The sequence below is a fragment of the Microtus oregoni genome, unplaced genomic scaffold (assembly GCF_018167655.1).
Source record: "Microtus oregoni isolate MIOR12 unplaced genomic scaffold, Mior012 000004F_ref0000308, whole genome shotgun sequence".
In the NCBI taxonomy this organism is placed as follows: Eukaryota; Metazoa; Chordata; class Mammalia; order Rodentia; family Cricetidae; genus Microtus; species Microtus oregoni.
In genome coordinates, this window is record NW_024543063.1 from 14,061,613 (window position 1) to 14,082,975 (window position 21,363).

Here is a 21,363-nt window from a genome sequence, read left to right on the forward strand (position 1 = left end):
TGGCAGGACCTGGGAAATCTTTTCTTCTGAGACCCTCATGGGTGCACAGGACAGACGGACTCTCTACCTTCCTCCTACTTCATATTAGGTCAACTCACCACCCTGGAGCTCCAGACTGAGATGAAAGGCCTGAGTGTGCGTGTGCGTGTGTGTGTGAGAGTGTGTGTGTGTGTGTGAGAGAGAGAGTGTCTGTGTGTGTGAGTGTGTCTGTGTGTGTATGTGTGTCTGTGTGTAGTGGGTGAGTGATTACCATGAGATGTGACCACTAATACCCCAAAAGGCAGGAAGTACCTGAAATCAGAGGTAATTTGGGGGTACCTGGAACAAGACCAGAGATATAATGGAGCACAGGGTGGCCAGGAGAGGAAGAAGGGGCAAAGCTGTGGGTTACCAGCTCCTTCCGCCACCACTGGCCACTTCTGTGTTTGGTGTTTCGAAACAGCGAGTGTGTGAAATTGTGGGCATCCACTGGTGATGTGGAGGTGGGAGTCCGGCGAGGATGGGAAGGGTGTGGGTTCCCCCACTCTTACTCACTTGTACCAGCACCCATAGAAGGGGACAGATTGAGACGCTGCTGGGCCTGCTGACATACACAGACGGTGTCAGACACCTGCGTCCTCATGATTCGTGAGTGCTGACCTCTAGGGACCTAGTGTAATTTGAGTGGGGGAGGGTGAATGAGGAGATTTGAGGCAGCAAGGAGGACTTATGGTCTCTGTGGGGGCTCTAGTCTGCCAGACACACTGGAGTCAGGCAGTTCTGAGGATTAAAGCTGAGGAGGGAGGCAGAGCATGGGGCCTGAGCAGCTGAGCTGGGGGCCTCAGCTTGCCCTTCTCTGGGCCTCATGTCTCACAAATCTCCTGACTCAGGAGATTTAGATTGGAGAAGTTCTGTGCTCACTGGGAGGGAAGTCATTCTGGAAACCTCTCTCTACTTGACACACGGATGAAATGACCAGTTGAGGGGGTGGAGGTGGAAGAGGAGGCAGGTAGCTGAAATCCTAGGCTCTTGGAAGAAAGTCACTCCCGCTTAGCATCCTGGGGTCCATTGCAGGTGACAAGAGCTCCCAGAGGCTGAGCAGGCCTAGCTATGGCTCCATTTCCAGCCTGCCAGGCCCAGCATCTCAGCAAGTACCACCCCAGAAGACCTACTTGAATGAGAAGATTCCCATCCCCAGCACAGAGCAGGTAGGAATGCTGGCAACATCCTGAGGTCTTCCGGGGTCTACCAGCTCCTCTGAGGTCTTACAGTCCGGGGAGGGGGCATTTCCTGTGACCCACAACAGTGACTGCCTGGGTACTCTGGAGTTATCTGAAAAATAATCACATGGTTCTCAAGAGAACCTCAGCTTTCCCGTGAGGGGAAAGAGCCTGAGACCATTTTAGCACTAGAGGAAGGAACCACCCAGGGGAGAGCACAGGGGTGAAAGAGAAGCATCCGGCTGATTCTAGGATGCTGCTACCCAGTCTTGCCATAATCTTTCTTTTTAAAATGGATCACATTGTTTATTTTTGTGCATTTGTGTGTGCGTGTGTAGGTGTGCCCATGCTATTGCATGTATGTGTGTGCGTGTGCAGGTGTGCCCATGCTATTGCATGTATGTGTCTGCGTGTGTAGGTGTGCCCATGCTATTGCATGTATGTGTGTGCGTGTGTAGGTGTGTCCATGCTGTAGCATGCATGTGTGTGCGTGTGTAGGTGCGTCCATGCTATTGCATACATGTGTGTGCGTGTGTAGGGGTGTCCAAGCTATTGCATGTATGTGTGTGCGTGTGTAGGTGTGTCCATGCTGTAGCATGCATGTGTGTGCGTGTGTAGGTGCGTCCATGCTATTGCATACATGTGTGTGCATGTGTAGGTGTGTCCATGCTGTAGCATGCATGTGTGTGCGTGTGTAGGTGCGTCCATGCTATTGCATACATGTGTGTGCGTGTGTAGGTGTGTCCAAGCTATTGCATGCATGTGTGTGCGTGTGTAGGGGTGTCCAATCTATTGCATGCATGTGTGTGCGTGTGTAGGTGCGCCCATGCTGTAGCATGCATGTGGAGGTCAGAGGACAACTTGGGGGAACCAGTTCTTTCCTTCTACTATGTGGGTTCCAGGTTTGGTGGCAAGTGCTTTTACCCTCTGGGCACTGGATCAGTCTCTGCTGCCACCTTCTAAGCAGATTCCTAGTCCGACAGGTCAAACCCAGAAACAGGGCTGAGTGACTGCGACCTCAGTGGTCCCCAGAGATCAGTGCCTGTGGTATGAGAAAGGCTGGGGGAGGAGGATCTGGAACCGGGAGGTTTAATTACAACAAGGTCCCTCCCTGGGGACTCTGAGGTCTGTATGACAAGCACGCAAGAGGCAGGCAAGTCACATGTAGGCCAGCGGCAGACGTGACCCATCCAAAACGGCAGAGCCACAGTGACTCAGCATATCAGGGTGGAGGGCAGCACCATGTGGGTGATGGAGGACAGGGCCGGCCAGCCTGGGCTGAATTTGCCAAAGCCAGCCTCCACCACCCCCACATCTAAGATGGCCTGATTCTGCTTGCTCCCGCAGGGCACATTCAGCCTGAGGAAACTGTGGGCCTTCACGGGGCCTGGCTTCCTCATGAGCATCGCTTTCCTTGACCCAGGGAACATTGAGTCGGACCTTCAAGCCGGTGCTGTGGCTGGATTTAAAGTATTGAAGCTGGGCCTCTATGTTGGCTCTGTGGGGAGGGCCGCAGCATGTTGGTTAAGACCATACATGGGTGGTTTGCCTGGAAATAGGGATTAAGTTCAAGTGTCAAGCTTGTGCGTGTGTGGGGAATTGGGGAGGATGTCCCCCGGGAAGCCCCTCCAGAAAGGAGACTGTACTGCAGGGGATCTTTCCACCCCACCTATTCTCTGTCTGGGAGGCGCTGTCTTGGCTGAGGGTCTCCTTATTCCGTCACAGCTGCTCTGGGTGCTGCTATGGGCCACCGTGTTGGGCCTGCTCTGCCAGAGGCTGGCTGCCCGGCTAGGCGTGGTGACAGGCAAGGACTTGGGTGAAATCTGCCATCTCTACTACCCTAAGGTGAGCCAGGAAGAGACAGAGGGCTCATGGATGGGCAACACCTATGGGTCTCAAACCCTGAGCAGCTCCTTATAGCTTCCATTTAAAATAAATACGTTATCAGCTCCCGGGTATCACAAGCCCAGCTGGCGAAGAAAAACACAGTTCAGTTCATAGTCACGTAGCTCAGGCCTCGTCACTGCCCGGCTGGGGAACACCAAAGTTACACCATGAGGTATTTCAAAGGGATTTTTGTTTTATTCATTCACTTGGTTACTTTTTTTCCCCACAACTAGAGATTAAACCCAGGAGCTCCTAATGCTAGGATGAGCAATTTCCCACTGAGTTACTGCTCTAGCCCTTTCCAAATTTAACCCTGTCAGGAGTCAGAAGGGCTGAAGGCTCAAGGGCAGAAGGTGTCACTAAAGCTGACAGCCCCTTCCCCACACCATGGGCTCCCCAAAGCAGTCATTTGCTTCTAGAAGCTTGCAGCCAGGCTTAAATACCATGAGAACCACTGGTCTTCTACCCCACCCCACCCCACCCAAAAAAAGAAAGAAAAAGATTAGGCTAGGGTGTAACACAGTGATTGAGCATGCGCCTAGCATGCACAGGCCTGAGTGATTTTAACCAAATTGGAAAAAAAAAAAGACAAAACTCTGATTAGCTCAGATTTCTACATGTTCAAGGCACCAATTTCTGCTTGGCTTTGTTCTGGAGTGGGTACATAAAATTGGACCTAGGACTCAACAGTGCCCTGTCAAGCACTACCACACTGAGCTCCGTCTTCAGCCCTCTTGATCATTTTTTTGAGATGTGTTCTTACCAAACTGCCCCAGGTTGTCCTCTTCCTCCTGCCTTGGTTTCTGGGACGTCAGGCCTGTGTCACCGGGTCTGTCTTCTGCTCTAAAGGGTTCCTCTACATCTCAACATGAGACCAAGCTTCCAGGACACAAACCCTCACGAGACGTAAAAATCCCATGACAAAGCCCTTTAAGTGTGTCTTCTTTTGTTATTTTTGTTTTTCGAGAAAGGGTATCTCTGTGTAGCCCTGACTGTCCTGGAACTCACTCTGTAGACTCAGCAATCCACCTGCCTCTGCCTCCCGAGCGCTGCCGGAATTAAAGCCAGCTGACAAGCATAAAAGCCTGCAGGCTTCCAATTCCATAGCTCAGCGCAGAACACCACCAGGCAAGGGGAGAATGAGAAGCCCAGCAGCTAGCCTTCTTTTAAGGAAGCAACCTCTCCTCCCCTAGGTGCCCCGCACACTCCTCTGGCTGACCATCGAGCTAGCCATTGTGGGCTCAGACATGCAGGAAGTCATCGGCACGGCCATCTCCCTCAACCTGCTCTCAGCTGGACGGTACCACTAGCGAGCCCACCTCAGTCCAAAGCTGGCGGGAGCTGCTGTCTCCTCCCCCTGCCAAGGACCTCCCTGTGTCTTCTTTATCACCCCCATTCCTTACATGTAGGGCTGGTACGAATCTCTCTCAGAATGTGAGGTGACGCGTGTAAAATCACACACATGCGAGTCACATAGCACAGGTCGGGGCTCCCTGCCACTCCTGATCCCCCTACCTGGTTTGGCCCTTCCTGGGTGTCTACACAGGTTCAGCACACCCTACACTCCCCTCACCCTAGCTGTCCAGGCCACTTGGGGTCCTGACTCCCCACAGAGGGTTGGAACTCCAGACCTGGCCCATGCTGGGCTGACCTGACCTATGTGGTTTCAGCATCCCCCTGTGGGGCGGTGTCCTGATCACCATCGTAGACACGTTCTTCTTCCTCTTCCTGGATAACTACGGTGAGAGAAAGTCCCTCTTCTTAGGGGATGAGAGTGGGTAGGGCTGCCCTCATGGAGCCTTGCCTCTTCCCGGGGCCATGGGTCCCCCTTACTCCAGTTGTATGTCTTGAGCAAGGGCTTCCGGTTTCATCTTCTGTAACACGAGAAAGAACAGCCCGGACGTCACAGGGCTGTGGTGAGGTTTCAATGAGGAAAATATATGTTAAGCCCTTGGCCCAGTGCCTGGGATAAAGTGCTCCAAACAGTCACTCAGAGTGTTTATGGGGCAGAGGTTTGGAGTTTGTCTCTTACACTCCTTTGCCCTGCCCCTAGGACTGCGCAAGCTGGAAGCTTTCTTTGGATTTCTTATTACTATCATGGCTCTGACCTTCGGTTATGAGGTGGGAAAGAAATCAGAGCTACGCGTCCTTCCCTTCCTGGGGGTCTGGGGAGACAGCCCTTAGCTACACTACCTGCCTGCCTTTGGGATGGGGTTGAAAGGAGGGCAGTTTTAACGGGCTGACCAAGTTCCTTCCGACAGTATGTGGTAGCACGTCCATCCCAGGGAGCGCTTCTTCAGGGCGTGTTCCTGCCCTCCTGCCCGGGCTGCGGTCAGCCTGAGCTATTGCAGGCAGTGGGCATTGTTGGCGCCATTATCATGCCCCACAACATCTACCTGCACTCAGCCTTGGTCAAGGTGAGCGGGGGGAAGGGACGGAGGGTGGGAAGCCCGTGTCTGATCCTGGACCCCGGGCCTAGATAAGGATGGAGCCATTCTCTGCTGCTTCACTCACACAGCCTGTCACTGCGGAACGGACCTGTGGTAAGGGGAAAGATACAGGAGGGGGCAGTTGACCAGGACCTGAACCAGACACTACATAGGGGACCACCGTATAAATGTGGGGGCAGAGGCCATTGGGAGCCTCTCAGACACTTTGACCCTTCCCTCCACCTCTGACCTTCCTAGTCTAGAGAGGTAGACAGAACCCGCCAGGCAGACATTCGCGAAGCCAACATGTACTTCCTGATTGAAGCCACCATCGCCCTCTCTGTGTCCTTCATCATCAACCTCTTTGTTATGGCTGTGTTTGGTCAGGCCTTCTACCAGCAAACCAACGAGGAAGCGGTGAGCCGCGCTGGTCCTACGCACCAGCTGCATCTGTGTCCCCGCCATCCCATTTGCCCTCCAGCTTGGCCACGGGTTCCAGGTCCCACAGCCACATCCCCCAGAGCCTCTGCGGGACTCTGGGCTCTAGGGTCCTCTCTCCTCATCATCTCAGCTCCCAGGAGACAGGTGCCAAGCACTTTGTAACAGTGACAGAGCTGTTGCTTTAGTACCGGGCACCACCCGAGAGTCACAGGGGAGAGTGTGCTAGGAGTCCTGCACCTTGTGCTTGTGTGTACCACACCCAGGGATGATGTAGAGGACAGGAAGCCAGCCACCCACCCATGGGTGCTCTGGGAGGTTCAGAGTTGAAGCAGTACAGGCGGGGATGCCCAATGACCAATGACCGAGGCCAGGCTGGGGAGGGTCCCCTGAAATGACCTCTAGACGCAGGAGCTTCCTAGCTCCTCTTTGTTCTCTGGAGTCTAGATTTGGGTCTGTCACCCTCTAGGAGTAAATCCTCCTTCACAGGACTGTCACAATCCCAGTCAGTGCTACATAGGGCGGAGTTCTTTTTGTGAGTGACGTGGGGTAGGGTTGGGGCAGGGAGCAGCTGGAATTCCCTAATCCTTGCACTTGGAAGGTCTTGCTGCAGGTCCTGAGTGTGTGAGAGTGCACTCTCCCCACCGTGGATGTCACTGTACTGCCAAGCATGAGAAGAGTGGAGTGTAGGGGGGCTTTGTCTGTGTGTATGTCTGCAGGCCAGAAGAGGGCACCAGACCCCATTACAGATGGTTGTGAGCCACCATGTGGTTGCTGGGAATTGAACTCAGGATCTTTGGAAGAGCAGGCAATGCTCTTAACCTCTGAGCCATCTCTCCAGCCCCGTGAAGCTGCATTTTAAATACTAACAACAAATTCATAGGAAGGAAAATAAAAACACGCTGGGCCTGATGTCCCAAGCCTTTGAACCCAGAACTCTGAAGGCAGAGGCAGACAGATCTCTGTGAACTCAAGGCCAGACTGGTCCACACAGGGAGTTCCAAGACCCACAGGGTTACATAGAGATACTTTGGCAAAAAAAAAAAAAAAAAAGGAAGGAAGGAAAAGAAAGAAAGAAAGAAAGGAAAAACCATTATTAGGAAAGTATGTCTAGCAGAGCCTCAGGTTTAAAGTTGACCGAGGCCTGGGGTCCTGATTTTCCCACCTCCCTCCTACTGACCCCTGCCTGCAGTTCAACATCTGTGCCAACAGCAGCCTCCACAGCTACGCCAAGATCTTCCCTAGGGACAATCACACAGTGTCGGTGGACATTTACCAAGGAGTAAGTGCCCCTTGCCTGGTCACGCCTCAGGGGCGGGGCCTCTAGTGGGCGGGACCTCTGTCTGACCACACCTTCTGACCACACCTTCTCCCTCTAGGGTGTGATCCTAGGCTGTCTCTTTGGCCCTGCCGCCCTCTACATCTGGGCAGTGGGTCTCCTGGCAGCGGGGCAGAGTTCTACTATGACGGGCACCTATGCAGGACAGTTCGTGATGGAGGTGGGCACCGGCCAAGGGCAGCAGCCTCACTGCTGGAGGCTTGGACTATGGGCTTTTCGGAGTAGCAGAGGGGCGAGATGACAGACAGAATCCCCCAAGTTGTTCCATATTCAGCCACCAGTTATGGGAATCCTCCCTTTCCCGGAACTCATCTTCTACCCACCAGCAAGGATCAGAGCTGCCCGTTTCCAATATGGACAAACGTGGAGGGGGGCGGGGCCTGGGAAAACCGAGGCCAAACGGCCCCATCGGGGCGCTGGCTCCCTCTCAGGGCTTCCTGAAGCTGCGGTGGTCCCGCTTCGCACGTGTCCTCCTCACTCGCTCTTGTGCCATCCTGCCCACTGTGCTTGTGGCCATCTTCCGAGACCTGAGGGACCTCTCAGGCCTCAACGATCTACTCAACGTTCTGCAGAGTCTGCTGGTGAGAACCATGATCTAATTAGGAGCACAGTAGCTCCCCACCCCACCCCCAAAGAGCCCTCTAGGCTCTGCCCTAGACCCTTACAGGATGCTATAGCTACCCTAAGGAGCAAGAGTCCCCACTACCCCCATTCCACAGACGGAAAAACTGAGGAATGAAGGTAATTGACTGGAGGCTGAGCTCGCTTTCAAACCCCAGCGGCCCGAGGCCAAAGCGCTCCATCACTTCCTCCTGCTTTGAAAGGACCACAGATGAGAAAACTGCCCAGGGCTCTTAGGGAATTCCCCAAAGACTCCCGCCAGAGACGCAGCGCTCCCGGCTCCTGCTCCCTGCTGTACCAATGCGGGGCCCTCAACCTCCACTTCTCTCCACAGCTGCCCTTTGCTGTGCTGCCCATTTTGACTTTCACCAGCATGCCAGCCGTCATGCAGGAGTTTGCCAACGGCCTGTGAGTACCCACTCCGGAACCAGACCCTGGGACTGCCCTGGCACTCACAGCCAAGCAGAGGCAGGAACTACTGTCCTCGGCACCATCCCATGAAACCAAGGCCCCAAGACCTTAAAGAATCTGCCCAGTGTCTCACAGCTACTAACTATGGGAGCCAAGACTTGGTGGGGCTCCTTCTAGAACCTTTACCACACACCTCTTGCCAAGTCCTGCCAGTGCGGAGCCTGAAGGGTCCCCAAGTAGCCAATGGGGTCTGTCTGCGTCCCTGTCCCCAGTTCTGAGCTAGCCAAAGCTCCTGGGGGTTGAGATGGGGGTGGGGCGGAGATGATCCAGGTGGTCCGCGGCGTCCAGCCAGCAGGCCCTCAGAATCCTCCCATCCCCCAGGTTGAGCAAAGTTATCACGTCCTGCATCATGGCAGTCATCTGCGCCATCAACCTCTACTTTGTGGTCAGCTACCTGCCCAGCCTCCCGCACCCTGCCTTCTTTGGCCTTGTAGCTCTGTTGGCTGTGGGCTACTTGGGCCTTACAGCCTATCTGGTACGGGGGCTGCCAAGGGATAAGGGAGGGCGAGAGAGAGAGAGAGAGAGAGAGAGAGAGAGGGGGGGGGGCAGGGGGGCTTCGGCAGAGCTCTGGTCCCCCATCCATGGTCCTTTCCCAGGCCTGGACCTGTTGCATCGCCCACGGAGCCACCTTTCTGACTCACGGCTCCCACCAGCACTTCCTATACGGGCTCCCTAAAGAGGAGCAGGAAGACAGGGAGCGCTCTGGGTGAGCAGCACACTGGATCCAGAGAGCAAGGCCGCAGGATACAGCAAGGCAATTGGAGGTCGGCAACCCGGCTCTCGAGATTACAGGTTTCCCGTTTAGAGGAGGGGTTTACCTCAGAGTAAAGTATCCTCGGCTGTGCTAGGGACCACACCCATCTAACCACCAACCTAAAGGACTTAAAAACACAGTGCCCGAGGCTAGAGAGGTGGCTCGGCAGTTAAGAACACTGGCTGCTCTTTGGTCACCTTCGTGGTGGCTCTCAAGTGACTGTAACTCCAGTTCCAGGTAGTCCAACGCCCTCTTCTGGCGACCTACACTGGCACTGTCTGCACAAGGCGCACAGACAAACATTCAGGCAGGGCACCCATATACATAAAGATTACCTAAGAACAAAACAGTGTGTGCTGCTTGGTTCCTAAAAGATAATCCAAAACCTATTCCACGCAATCTTGTAATCCTAGACTGAGGCAGTAGACAGTCAGACCACCTCATCAAAACAAGGCAACTCCATTGTCTCACTTGGAAGGCAGAGGCAGGAGGCTTAAGGAGTTCTAGATCATTCTCTTGCTGTATAGTCCAAGGCCAGCCTGGGCTACAAGAGGGCCAGTCTCAAGAAGGAAAAGGAAACTTAAAACAGTCCGACGACTGAACAGCAGCTCCCCTCTGTTCCAAAGCCCTGGAAAAATGTAAACTTCAAATACTCCCCCCACCCCCCACCCCGCGCTCAAATGTCTGATTATCTCCTCCTCTTCTGTTGTTCCTTCAACCCATTTCCCAGGCCGTAAAACCTAGAAACGAATCCTTCTCTTTCAGGAACCAGGGCATAAAAAAAAAAAAAAAAAAAAAACCAAAAGTCTGTGCCTTCAAGGCCCAGTTCATTTGCCGTCTCCCCAGGGGACAAGGCTGACCTGACTCCCACGCAGTGCTATTAGGGTTTCCTGCACTAGCCTCTCAGCTCCCCCTGGGGGCAGGGACTCTCCCGAGCGCCCACACTCCGGCCTAAGCCCTGCGGTCCCTCAGGGGCAAGCGGAACTCAGGTGAGCAGGCGGGTGCTCTCCGAGGGCTGTGGTACTAGCGTGGGCAGGGAATCCCGTCCTCCGCAGAAGAGCGGTCCGGCACCCTTCGCCCTGTGTAGAGCTAGCACTTTGCAGACGCTCCCTAGACAGTTTCTAGGCTCCCCTAAGTCCCTCCTCCCGACTCCTCGGGCTCCTCGAACCCTAGCCTGGAACAGCCCGGAGCTGCACCGAGGAAGGGGCGTCCACCGAGCCTTTCCCCGGGGTTGAGCCTGTGGGAGGTTGGGTTCGCTGTCTGAAAGTAGCGCCCATTACCCGGAATCCAGCTGGGGAGGCTCAGATTGGGGCGCTTGTTTATGAAAAGAATTTCCTCCTTCTTAAAAGGGCAACGAGAAGAGTGGGGCCCCCAAAAGGAGCGGCGGAGGGACAGAGTGGCGCCACCCCGACAGCTGCCAGAGAGGGTGCCCGGGCAAGAGTACCTCCCCATGCCTTGGTGCTCCCTCCCCCCTGGAGAAGGTGGGACCTGAGATAGCGAAAGGGGTAGGGAGCTATTGAGGAAGGCTTCTCCCAGATTCCCCTTCGGTTCTTCCTCAACTTGCTGCACATGCTGGGAATTCACTTGGCGTTCATTGGGTGACTTTTTTGTAGTAGGCCCTGTGCTAGCAGTGGAAGAGAGGTGAAGTCCCGAATTAAAGAGGATGTCAGCTGTCAAAGAGTCTCACGGGAAGGAGTCGGGGTGGGGCTAAATAAACAAGAACAGGGACAGGATGAGGCCGGACAGCTGACCCAGTGAGTTCAGGGAGAAGCCCCCCCCCCCCCCCCCCCCCCCCCCCAGCACACGATTCTGAAAGTTAAGTAAGAAAGGGCTGTCCGTTAGCGTTCCCGGAGTGCACAGTTCTCAGATGCTGTGGACTGGAGCTGGGGGACCCGGAAGGATGGAAGGCTGATCATAGGAATAAGTAAGTCTAGGATTTAGAATTGGGCGCCGAGAAGGTAAATTTGGCTCAGATGACTTGCTTCTAGCACCCCAGACAGGGAATGGCATATGGCAGCTCACAAAAGCCTGGAACTCCAGCTCCAGGGGAACGTGGCACTCTTCTAGCCTCTAGAGGCTTCCTAACACTGGCGGCATACGCTAACATACATGAAAATAAATCTCCCTCGGGCACTGCGGCACACACCTTAACATCAGAGCTCTGGAGGCAGAAGCAGGCACATCTCTACACATCCGAGGCAGGCCAGCAAAAGGTATCTCAAAATATCAATAATTATAATAATGAAAATAAGTATTGGGCCCGGTGAGGTGGCTCAGCGGGTAAAGCCACCGTCCCTGAGGACCAGAGTGCAGTCTTTGGGCCCCACATGTGTGGATTTTCTGACTCCACACACGTATTGTGGCATGTGTTCACACACAAAAAAATAAAATATAGTGATTTTTAAAAACTTTTTTTTTCTTTTTCTTCTTCTCTCCTCCCCACCCAACCACCTCAAAACAGGGTTTCTCTGTGTATAGCCTTGGCTGTCCTGGAACTCACTCTGTAGACCAGGCTGGCCTCAAACTCACAGAGATCCACCTGCCTCTGCATCCCAAGTGCTGGGATTAAAGGCATGTGACACCATCAGCAGCGAGTTGATTTTTCCCCCCTGATTTTTAAAACTCTTTTTTAAAGATGAGGGTCAGTAGGGGTTACTGAGGCCCAGGGTCAGGGATGAGGGTCCAGGTCTAGGGTCAAGTGTTTCCGGCCAGAGGCCATCTCTGTGGCAGACCCTGATGAAAAACTCTCATTGGATTTACAGAAGGAGGAGGACTACCTTAGAGTTTCACCTGAAGCTCCTTAGGCGCTAGGTGGGGCTGGTCCTCCACCTGCCCCATTCTGTAAATGGGAGCGGGAGGGGAAACGAAGGGAACCTTGTCTCAGTTGCCCTACAGGATCCTGTTTCCCGCCCCCTTCCCCGCCCCTGCCCGGGCTAGCGGCCCATACTATTGTTTTCTCTTGGGTATGCAGCCATAAAATTAATAAAACGTAGTAGACTGTGTGGGTAAAAGCCCCCTCCCCAACTGCTGGGGGGAGAGTAAAACAGTAGCAGAGATGGAGCCATGCTCCCCTCCGGACTGGGGCTGTGATTTTTCACGGTACAGTGCCCAGCACCGGGGCACGGAGGAGTAACAGAGCTTCTAGTGGCACACGCCTTTTAATCCCAGCACTTGTAAGGCAGAGGCAGGCGGATCTCTGTGAGTTCGAGACCAGCCTGGTCTACAAGAGCTACTTCCAGGACAGGCTCCAAAACCACAGAGAAAACCCTGTCTCGAAAAAAACAAAAAAAAAAAAAAAAAGTGAGCCCGGGGCTGTTCCCCCCCTTTGTTGGGGGGGGCGGGGGTAGCTCCTGAGGGTTGATGTGAATTTAGGTGGAGGGTTTGTGGAGTGTCCAGGGTAGCGGGGTTAGGGAACAATGGGAAGGAAAGGCAGCCAGCCATCCGGTATTCAACCTGGGTCACACATTTCCCTTTGGGGGACAGTGAGGGCCCTGGCTGAGGAAAGCTGAGGCTCCCCAGGGTGCACCTGGCCAAGAAGGAGGTCTCCGAAGAGAGGCCGGAGAGTCTGGGTTTGTGCCTTCACTTTTTTCATGCTGTTTTCCTCTTCTGCCAAAAAACAAAAAACAAAAAAACAAGGGGCTGGAGAAATGGCTCAGAGGTTAAGAGCATTGCCTGCTCTTCCAAAGGTCCTGAGTTCAATTCCCAGCAACCACATGGTGGCTCACAACCATCTGTAATGGGGGTCTGGTGCCCTCTTCTGGCCTGCAGGGATACACACAGACAGAATATTGTATACATAACAAAAACAAAAACAAAACGCAAGAAGGATTTCGTTCCAAGGAGTAACATTTAGGACAGGCGCCCCAGGGCACCAACACGTGGGAGGGAAGGAGCGTAAGGGTGGCAGCCCTGGGGGGTCCCGGAGAGCAGACGCAGGGGTCGGAGATGAGCGTCCCCACACTCCCTGCTGATCCCAGGTGCTGAGCTGGCGCGCCTGCAGAGCAGCGAGCGCACGGCGGGCCAGGCCCCCCAGCCCGTTTCCGACTGGGCTGCGACGGGGCGCGCCCGCCCAGCTCCGCCCCAGTGCCTGGGGGGAGGAAGTGGCGAGGCGTGCGTGTCAGGGCTTGGCGTTCGTAGTTTTTTAAATTACGACAAATGAAAGAAACTTTTGTAAGACAGGAAAAATAAAAATAAACGAACCGCAACCTTCGAGGGGCGCAAATGGGCGCTTCCTGCGAGAAGGACCCTGTATGTAAACGCAGGACCTAGGCAATGGCTAGGGTGTGTCACCACCACAAAATCCGGTGACGCGTGTGTTTAAAATCTGAATAGTTGCAGTCTCAGGCGCCCAAGGGGCGGATTCTGGGCCCTCCCTCTGCGGGCGGTCCCCACGGACACTTGGGAACACAGCCAGCACTGGAAACTGGCCTCTTAAATAATCAGATAGGGACGGCGGGGGTGGGGGGGGGTGGGGGGCCTTTAAACAAGGTGGTATTTCTTCTAGAACGTTGGGATTTGGCTCTGCCAAGGACGAGGAGGCACGTTTCCAAGCCGAAGGAACAGCAAGTACAAGAAACAAGGCCCCTGAGCTACGGAGGCTCAGGTTTTGCCGGGGGGGGGGGGGGGGGGGGGGGGGGGGGGGGGGGGGGGGGACGGACGCCAAATGGCTTGGACCGGGGAAGAGGGCTAGATTTGCCACAGGTCAGTAGGTAAAGCTAGGCACAGAAGTGGAATTTTTTCACATCCTGTGATGCCCCCGAGGACTGCGGTGAGTGCTGAGTTAGAGGTGGATCAAGAACACAATTCGGGACTGAAGAGGTGGCTCAGCCGTTAGGAGAATGCACTGCGGGGGGGGGGGGGGGGGGGGATCCGCTAACTCCAGCTCTAGGGGATCTGATGCCATCTTCTGGCCACCGTAGGCCCTGGCATACATACACATACACAGAAATCTGTAAATCTTTCTAGGATTCCATAATTTGATGAGTTTGCACAACTGGAACTAGCAAAGAGTGCCTTTTTCTCACTCACGATATCCACAGCGTTAGTTAGACAATACCCACTGTAGGGGCGGCAAGAAGGCTTAGGGGGTATAGGTGCGTGCTGGTGAGTCTGACCACCTGAGTTTGATTGCCATCCCTAGGTGGAAGAAGAGAACTTCTGGTCTCCACTCTTGGGGCGCGCATCCCTCCCATACACAAATAAGTATAATTTAAAGGCTTATTGGGTGGGGGGGGGGGCTGAAAAGATGGCTCAAGGGCATTTGCTACTCTTGAAAGGACGGGGTGTCCGTTCCTAAGATCCACATAGTGGCTTACAACCATCTGTTAACTCCAGTTCTAGGTAAAATTGATGCCTCCAGCCGGGCGGTGGTGGCGCACACCTTTAATCCCAGCACTCGGGAGGCAGAGGCAGGCGGATCTCTGTGAGTTCGAGACCAGCCTGGTCTACAAGAGCTAGTTCCAGGACAGGCTCCAAAACCACAGAGAAACCCTGTCTCGAAAAACCAAAAAAAAAAAAAAATTGATGCCTCCTTCTGGCCGCTGAACTGTACTGCACATACGTGGTACACGTACACATTCGCAGGCCATACACAAATAATTTTAAAAATTAAAAAAAAAAATAGCGCCGGGCGGTGGTGGCGCACGCCTTTAACCTCAGCACTCAGGAGGCACAGGCAGGCGGATCTTTGTGAGTTCGAGGCCAGCCTGGTCTACAGAGCGAGTTCCAGGACAGCTTCCAAAGCTACAGAGAAACTGTCTCAAAAATCAACAACAAAAAATTGGCCTGATGGTGGAGACATACACCTTTAATCCCAGCACTCGGGAGACAGAGGCAGGCAGATCTCTGTGAGTTTGAGGCCAGCTTGCTTTACAGAGCGAGTTCCAGAACAAAAGCTACAGAAAAACTTTGTCTCGAAGGACCACACACACACACACACACACACACACACACACACACACACAAATTAAGCACCCATTTTACAGAAAATTAGCATCATCCCATTTTCCAGAGGAGTAAACGGAGGCAGCCGGTGTCAGCCCCTTGGAATGCGCGGAGGTGGGGCTGCGTAGCCTTCGGGGCCCCGGGCCGGGCGCTTGGGGGCGGGCCTCAGGCCCGGGGCTCCCCAGCTTGCAGCGGCCGGTTACCGCTGGCCGCCCTGCCACGCAGCCGCAGAGGCCTGGTCCCGCCAGAAGGCCGCAGGAAGAGAGGCGACGCCCCCTGGATCTCCGCAGGAACCGGGCCCGCCTCCCAGTCCGCCGGGCCCCAGAAGTGATGAAAGCTGCGGCCGAGCCCCGGTCGCGCCGAAGCCGTTGCCCTTTTAAGGGGGAGCCTTGAAACGGCGCCCGGGTTCCATGTTTGCATCCGCCTCGCGGGGAGGAAACTCCATGTTGTAACAAAGTTTCCTCCGCGCCCCCTCCCTCCCCCTCCCCCCGAGAACCTGGCTCCCCTCCCCTCCGAAGCTCGCGGGGATCCCTCCCTCCCACCCTCCCCTCCCCCCCGCGCCCCGATTCCGGCCCGAGCCGGGGGGGAGGCCGGGCGCCGGGGCCAGAGTCCGGCCGGAGTGGAGCGCGCCGGGCCCCATGGACAGCTCGGCCGTCATTACTCAGATCAGCAAGGAGGAGGCGCGGGGCCCGCTGCGGGGCAAAGGTACACGGGCGGCGGGAAGGGAGGACGGGGCTCAGGGCTGTTCCCGCGCCGCAGCCGCTGCCACTGCCCCGGGCGCGCGCCCCGGCCCAGCCCGAGCCCCCGCCAGCGGGGCCGGGGAGAGTTTGAACTCCGCGAGAGTCTGAAGCGCTGGGCGGGGCCTGGCGCCGCTAGAGCGCTCGGTGTGCTCCTGGTAGGGAAACTGAGGCAGGAGGCTCGCGAGGGGTTAGTAGGCTGGCGATTCCCGGGCGTCGCCCCCTCCCCCAGTTTGGCGCCAATTGGACTGGAAGGTGGGGGTGAGGCGGCCGCCTGGCCACCCGTTGAGGCTCCGCCCCCTCCAGGCAGAGGTCTGCAAAGGGGTGCGAGGTGACAGCGGGCTGGGTAGTCTTGCAGGGATCCTCCCGCCAACACACAACCAGGTTCCCACAAACTCGGGCGTCTCGCGTGGAGGTGCGGACGACGCCCTCGGAGGCACAGAGCCCCTGAGCGTGCAAGACAGACTGGCGAGCCTTGTGTCCAGCTGGGCACGGGGCACCCCGGCTGCAGCAGGCCAGGCCAGTTGGCTCGACGCCTGTGCACACTCGCACCGACCCTGTAAGGGCAGGCGGAGCCCCTGGGGCTGGCCTGAATGGGGATCACCCACCCTCCTGTGTGAACTTCGAGATCGGGGGAGTCGTCTGGGTCTGTCCACGGTCCAGTCCCAGCTTCTCTGGGGGCTGAAGGCAGAAAGGATTAGAAAAGTGGGTGCTGCGGGGGGGGGGCTGGGGGTGTCTGTTAGTTTGAAGACCTGTGCCTCTCAGAAGTCTAAGGTTGAGACGGGGCGGGGTGGAGGAGGCGGGGCTGACAGCCCTGGGACACTGGCCTCTGGGACTTTGAGAACTTTGGACTCATGGGGTAGACAGAATGGAGGGAGAGTGGGAGTGGACGATGGGGCCCCGAGCCCTGACGTTCATGAGCAGGGGCTGCCCAGGTAAGGTGTGGGATCAGGTGATTGAAAACCAACCCTGGGAAAAAGAGAAAGCACCCCCCTATCTGTCCCCTCCTTAAGGCCACCTACTCTTTAAAGCGGCTGCCTTCTCTGCCACACCAGATTTCCTTATGCCGAAGAGTTGCAGGGGCACCCTGGTGTGGCATCGATGGAGGGAGAGTGCCCTCGTTCTCTGTGCTCAGGGGTTGAGACCCGAGGGCATGCGTGCGTGGAGCCTCTGCATGCAGGCCAGTGTGCCCACGTTCACTCCTTGCTTCAGGTGACCAGAAGTCAGCAGCTTCCCAGAAGCCCCGGAGTCGGGGCATCTTCCACTCGCTCTTCTGCTGTGTCTGCCGAGATGATGGGGAGCCTCGGCCTGCCCACAGTGGGGCTCCCCTGCTGGTGGAGGAAAATGGCGCCATCCCTAAGGTGTGTGGTGGCCAGGAGGGAACTGCAGGCGCACCTGGGCCTAGCTGGCAGTGGACGGTGGCAGAAGGGGGTCTAGGCGGAACTTTCCTGACACACCCTGCCGACCCTAAAACGTTCAGAAAAGGGAGGCGCCTTCCCTCTAGGTCCTGCCTTTTTCAAACCCCACCCCCCTGCCAACAGCTGTGGCTTGCTGAGACCTGTGTATACATCCCTTATAAATGGGAACTTTCTGAGGAAGAGGGATCCATATAGCCTACCCTGGCCCAAAGTTGGCAAGGCTCAGGCTGAGGAGGGGGTGGAAGATCTGGTTGGGTCCTCAGGTAGAGAGCTGGGGGAGGGAGGCCTGTGTAGGAGGCGCCCCACTGAGCCCAGACCCTCCCAACTGCAGAGCCAGGTCCAGTACCTGCTTCCCGAGGCCAAGGCCCAGGACTCAGACAAGATCTGCGTGGTCATCGACCTGGACGAAACCTGGTGCACAGCTCTTTCAAGGTGGGCCCTGCCCAGCCATCCTCAGCCTGCGCTCTCAGGGGGGCCTACCCCTGGTCAGGGAGGGAGGTCTCCGCTGGACTTCACCCTTGGGATTCCCCCCTCCTCCCCCTCCAGCAATTCTTCTCTCCTCACAGCCAGTGAGCAATGCTGACTTCATCATCCCCGTGGAGATTGATGGGGTAGTTCACCAGGTGAGGGGCAGAGGGAGGCGGGGGTTTGGTGTCTGCACTCTGTACCCCAGGTACCTCCCAATTGGAACTCTGATAGATGGGGAATGCCTAAGGCTCAAAGAGAATGTGAAACCCAGGGCTATTTGGTTTCCCGGGGATGGAGCCAGACTTCCAGACCTGCAGAATTGTGGGGTCCTCTTGCCCCTCTTGCCCCCCACTGCCCGGGACCCAGTTCAAGTAATTCAGGATAGGTTGTGGTGCTGGCCAGCCTGTTCTCCATTACTTGGCTCGGGGGCCGGTGCCCTGCAGCCTTGGGGTGAGAGGGCTAACCTGGGCTCCTGTATTTGGATAAATAAGACCAAGGTGGAAAAGGGGCTGGGGATTAGTGACTCCCACTAGGTGAGGTGGGACCCCTGGAATGACATTCCATCCTCTTCAGGAAGGGGGATGGTTGGGGAGTTCACAGACTTTGGAGGAGCCTCCATGGACTGCCCGCCTCTTCTACTGTTCCAGCCCCCTTACTGTTTAGCACCCCGAGCCTGTCAACAGTTCCCTCACTAGCTCATTCCCCAGGTCTACGTGCTGAAGCGGCCCCACGTGGATGAGTTCCTCCAGCGCATGGGCGAGCTCTTTGAGTGTGTACTGTTCACTGCCAGCCTTGCCAAGGTGAGCCCTTGCCCGGGGTCGGGCAACCATACCCTCCCACCCACTGTCAACATGCCAACCGGATGCAGTCCTGGGCTCGCTGCTCGCTCGGGAGAATGACTTACCTCCTATCCCCAGTACGCAGACCCTGTAGCTGACCTGCTGGACAAGTGGGGAGCCTTCCGTGCCCGGCTGTTTCGAGAGTCGTGTGTCTTCCATCGGGGGAACTATGTAAAGGACCTGAGCAGGCTGGGCCGAGACCTGCGGCGGGTGCTCATCTTAGACAACTCCCCCGCCTCCTACGTCTTCCATCCAGACAATGCCGTGAGTACACAGGGAAGAGGACGGGAGCATGGGATGTTCCAGAGTGGCCTCCCCGGGCCTACGCGGGTGGGGGTGAGGGTGGGGGCTGCTGCCTGCTCATATGGGGGGGGTACTCACTTCTGACTGGGGTCCCCATCTGGCAGTTTCCAAGGCTTCCAACCATGGCCTGTTAGTGGGACAGAATGGATTTGGTACGTCCCAGCTGGGATCCTACCCACATGAAGCGCAGCGAAGTGAGCCTAAGTCTCTATGAGATCACGGCTTAGCGGTATCTGCGCGGCGCCTGCTGTGTGGGGCCCCCTGGACACCTGCCCTCCTCACTTCCCTGTCATCCCCCAGGTCCCAGTAGCCTCCTGGTTCGACAACATGAGTGACACTGAGCTACACGATCTCTTACCCTTCTTCGAGCAACTCAGCCGTGTGGACGACGTCTACTCAGTGCTCAGGCAGCCTAGGCCCGGGAGCTAGTGAGGTGTCTTGGGGCCAGGATCTGCCCCTCACCGAGGCCCAAGCCTCTTCCCATCAGACTGTGGGAGCCTGCCTGTGCTGTTAACAAAACCTCATGGGCTATGCAATATCCATGGCCCTGGGGAAGAGGGTGTCTCCTCTGCCAGGCTGCATGGAGGACAGCCCCTGACCCCTGTATCAGTGCCTTCAAACTTTTCCCCTCTTCTCAGGGGACCTGGGGGGGCCCTGCCTGTTGCCCCCCCTCTGTCTTCTCCATGCTGCCATGTTTCTCTGCTGCCAAATTGGGTGTCATACCCCAGCTCTGCTTTGGGGGTAGGGGCAAGGTTTTTGCGGCCCCATGCCTTGGATTGCCCCCACCCCCAGTCTGGGAACAGTGGACACCAAGTGCCTTGCATAGAACCCTCTTTGCTGGTCAGCTTTTCTCAGACCTAGGCTGACCTTGGAGGAACCAGCCTCTCCCCTTCCCTCCTCCTCCCTGGGATGATGGTGCCCAGCAGTTTCTGCCAGGGAAGAGAGGGAGAAAGTCTATTATCACTTGTAAAAGAGGGGACCCTCCTTAGGGAACACTCCCAGTTCAGCTCGTCCAAGGCTGATGGCTGTACCCTGTATCATTTGAGCCCCCACTCTCCCCAAAGCCTGGGGCTTGGCAGGACTCCCCGTGGTGCCATATAAATATGTATATGTGTATATAGATTCTTAAAGGAAGGAGCGAGGAAGGGGTGGGAATAGGCACTCCTCCCTCACCCCTTCCCTGGGCCCAGAAATTGGGGGAGGGAGGGCAAGGATTTGTACATTTTTAAAACTACTGTTTTCTAAATGGAACAAGCTTGGCTGTGAGGGGTCACAGGCCTGGTCTTCCGGCTGTCGCAGCCTTTTTACTCTGTTCATCCAAAAAAACATTTATTGAGTCCCTCCTGTGCCCAGCAGTGAGCTAGTCCGGCCAGCTGAGTGGGAGGGGGTCCGCCTCATCCGTGTCTCACCCCAAAGCCCCAGACTTCACCGGTGCCTTCAGAGTATCTGCGGGAAGTGGAACCTTCTTGTGGGCTTCGGGAAGTCTCCAAGAAAACTTACTAAGCTGCCCCCCTCTCCAGTGCCAACTCATCCCCCACCTCACTCCCCGCAGCCTCCTCCATGGCCCCCTGCTGGCTGGGGGCAGCTCCCAGGTCACTCTGCCAACTGACTTCCGTTTCTAAAGCCCCTCCCCACCCCTGCTGAGTCTAGAGTTCAAGTCCTTGGGCTCTCTCTCCCCAGAATATGAGGGTTAAGTGGACCCACAAACAAGTGCCAAGGGAGTTGGTGAAGGGAGAGAGGGTATGGTTGGCCTGAATCGGATGACCTTCCCAGTTAAGTGCCTTCTCTCTGACAGCACCTCAGTGTGATAACTAAAGAAAGCTAGACCCCTTCCTATCCTGTCTCTGTGGTTTTTGGGGGAGGGGACTTGAAGTGCGTGAATGGCCTACACCTGTGACTGCTTTTCAGACCCTTGTTGGGCAAGAAGAAATTGGCCCGGAGGGGACTGTGTGGGCATCTGGTCGATCTGAGTTCGGTTGCCAGAACCCACGTGATGGAAAGAGAAAACGAACCGCCGCAAGTTGTTCTTTGACCTCCCGACACGTACCATGGCACGAGCTCGTCCCCACGTATACACACACTTTAAATAAAAGAATACACAAACCCCACGGTGCCCCCACCGCTGGAATGCGGGGCGGGGCCTGCCCGGGACTGGGCGGGAGGCGGAAAGCCAGGCAGACACGGGCTGCCCTCGGTCTACAGCCTTCCGGGCAATGGGGCCAGCCGGGAGGGGACTGGGTGGGGCGGACTCCGGGGCGCCCGGAGGCCTCCAGCTCGCATTGGCCGTGCCCTAGTCACGCCCTGCCCTGCGCCCTTGTCCTGCCTTGCGGCCTCCGGCCAGCTCTGACCACGCCCCGCCAGCCAAATTCGTCTTCCTCAAACCCCGTCTGGGCGGGGCAGGAAGTGCCAGGCCAAAGCCGAAGCCTGCCGCTAGGGGCCTCCCGGGCTCGTCCTGGCACTCCCCGGCCTAGAATACCCCGGGTCTGGATGGATCGTAGCTTGCCTCAATCACCCCTC

General features: G+C 56.3%; 2 protein-coding genes across 2 annotated transcripts; both read left to right on the plus strand.

Annotated features, from left to right (window-relative positions):
- Positions 1-954: 954 nt before the first annotated feature.
- On the plus strand, positions 955-9,475 carry Slc11a1 (solute carrier family 11 member 1). Its single transcript, XM_041650161.1, has 14 exons — positions 955-1,187; positions 2,547-2,669; positions 2,925-3,044; positions 4,280-4,386; positions 4,757-4,827; positions 5,140-5,207; positions 5,348-5,503; positions 5,774-5,932; positions 7,146-7,235; positions 7,333-7,452; positions 7,724-7,873; positions 8,248-8,321; positions 8,706-8,859; positions 8,981-9,475. Exons 2-14 carry the CDS (start codon positions 2,598-2,600, stop codon positions 9,092-9,094), a joined length of 1,455 nt encoding a protein of 484 aa, XP_041506095.1. The 5' UTR covers positions 955-1,187; positions 2,547-2,597; the 3' UTR covers positions 9,095-9,475.
- A 5,657-nt stretch (positions 9,476-15,132) lies between these two features.
- Positions 15,133-20,682, plus strand: Ctdsp1 (CTD small phosphatase 1). Its single transcript, XM_041650831.1, is given in 8 exon segments — positions 15,133-15,786; positions 17,031-17,179; positions 17,568-17,646; positions 17,649-17,668; positions 17,803-17,859; positions 18,412-18,504; positions 18,622-18,807; positions 19,147-20,682. Coding segments are annotated over 8 exon segments (780 nt in total). The 5' UTR covers positions 15,133-15,719; the 3' UTR covers positions 19,276-20,682.
- The last annotated feature ends 681 nt before the right edge of the window (positions 20,683-21,363 follow it).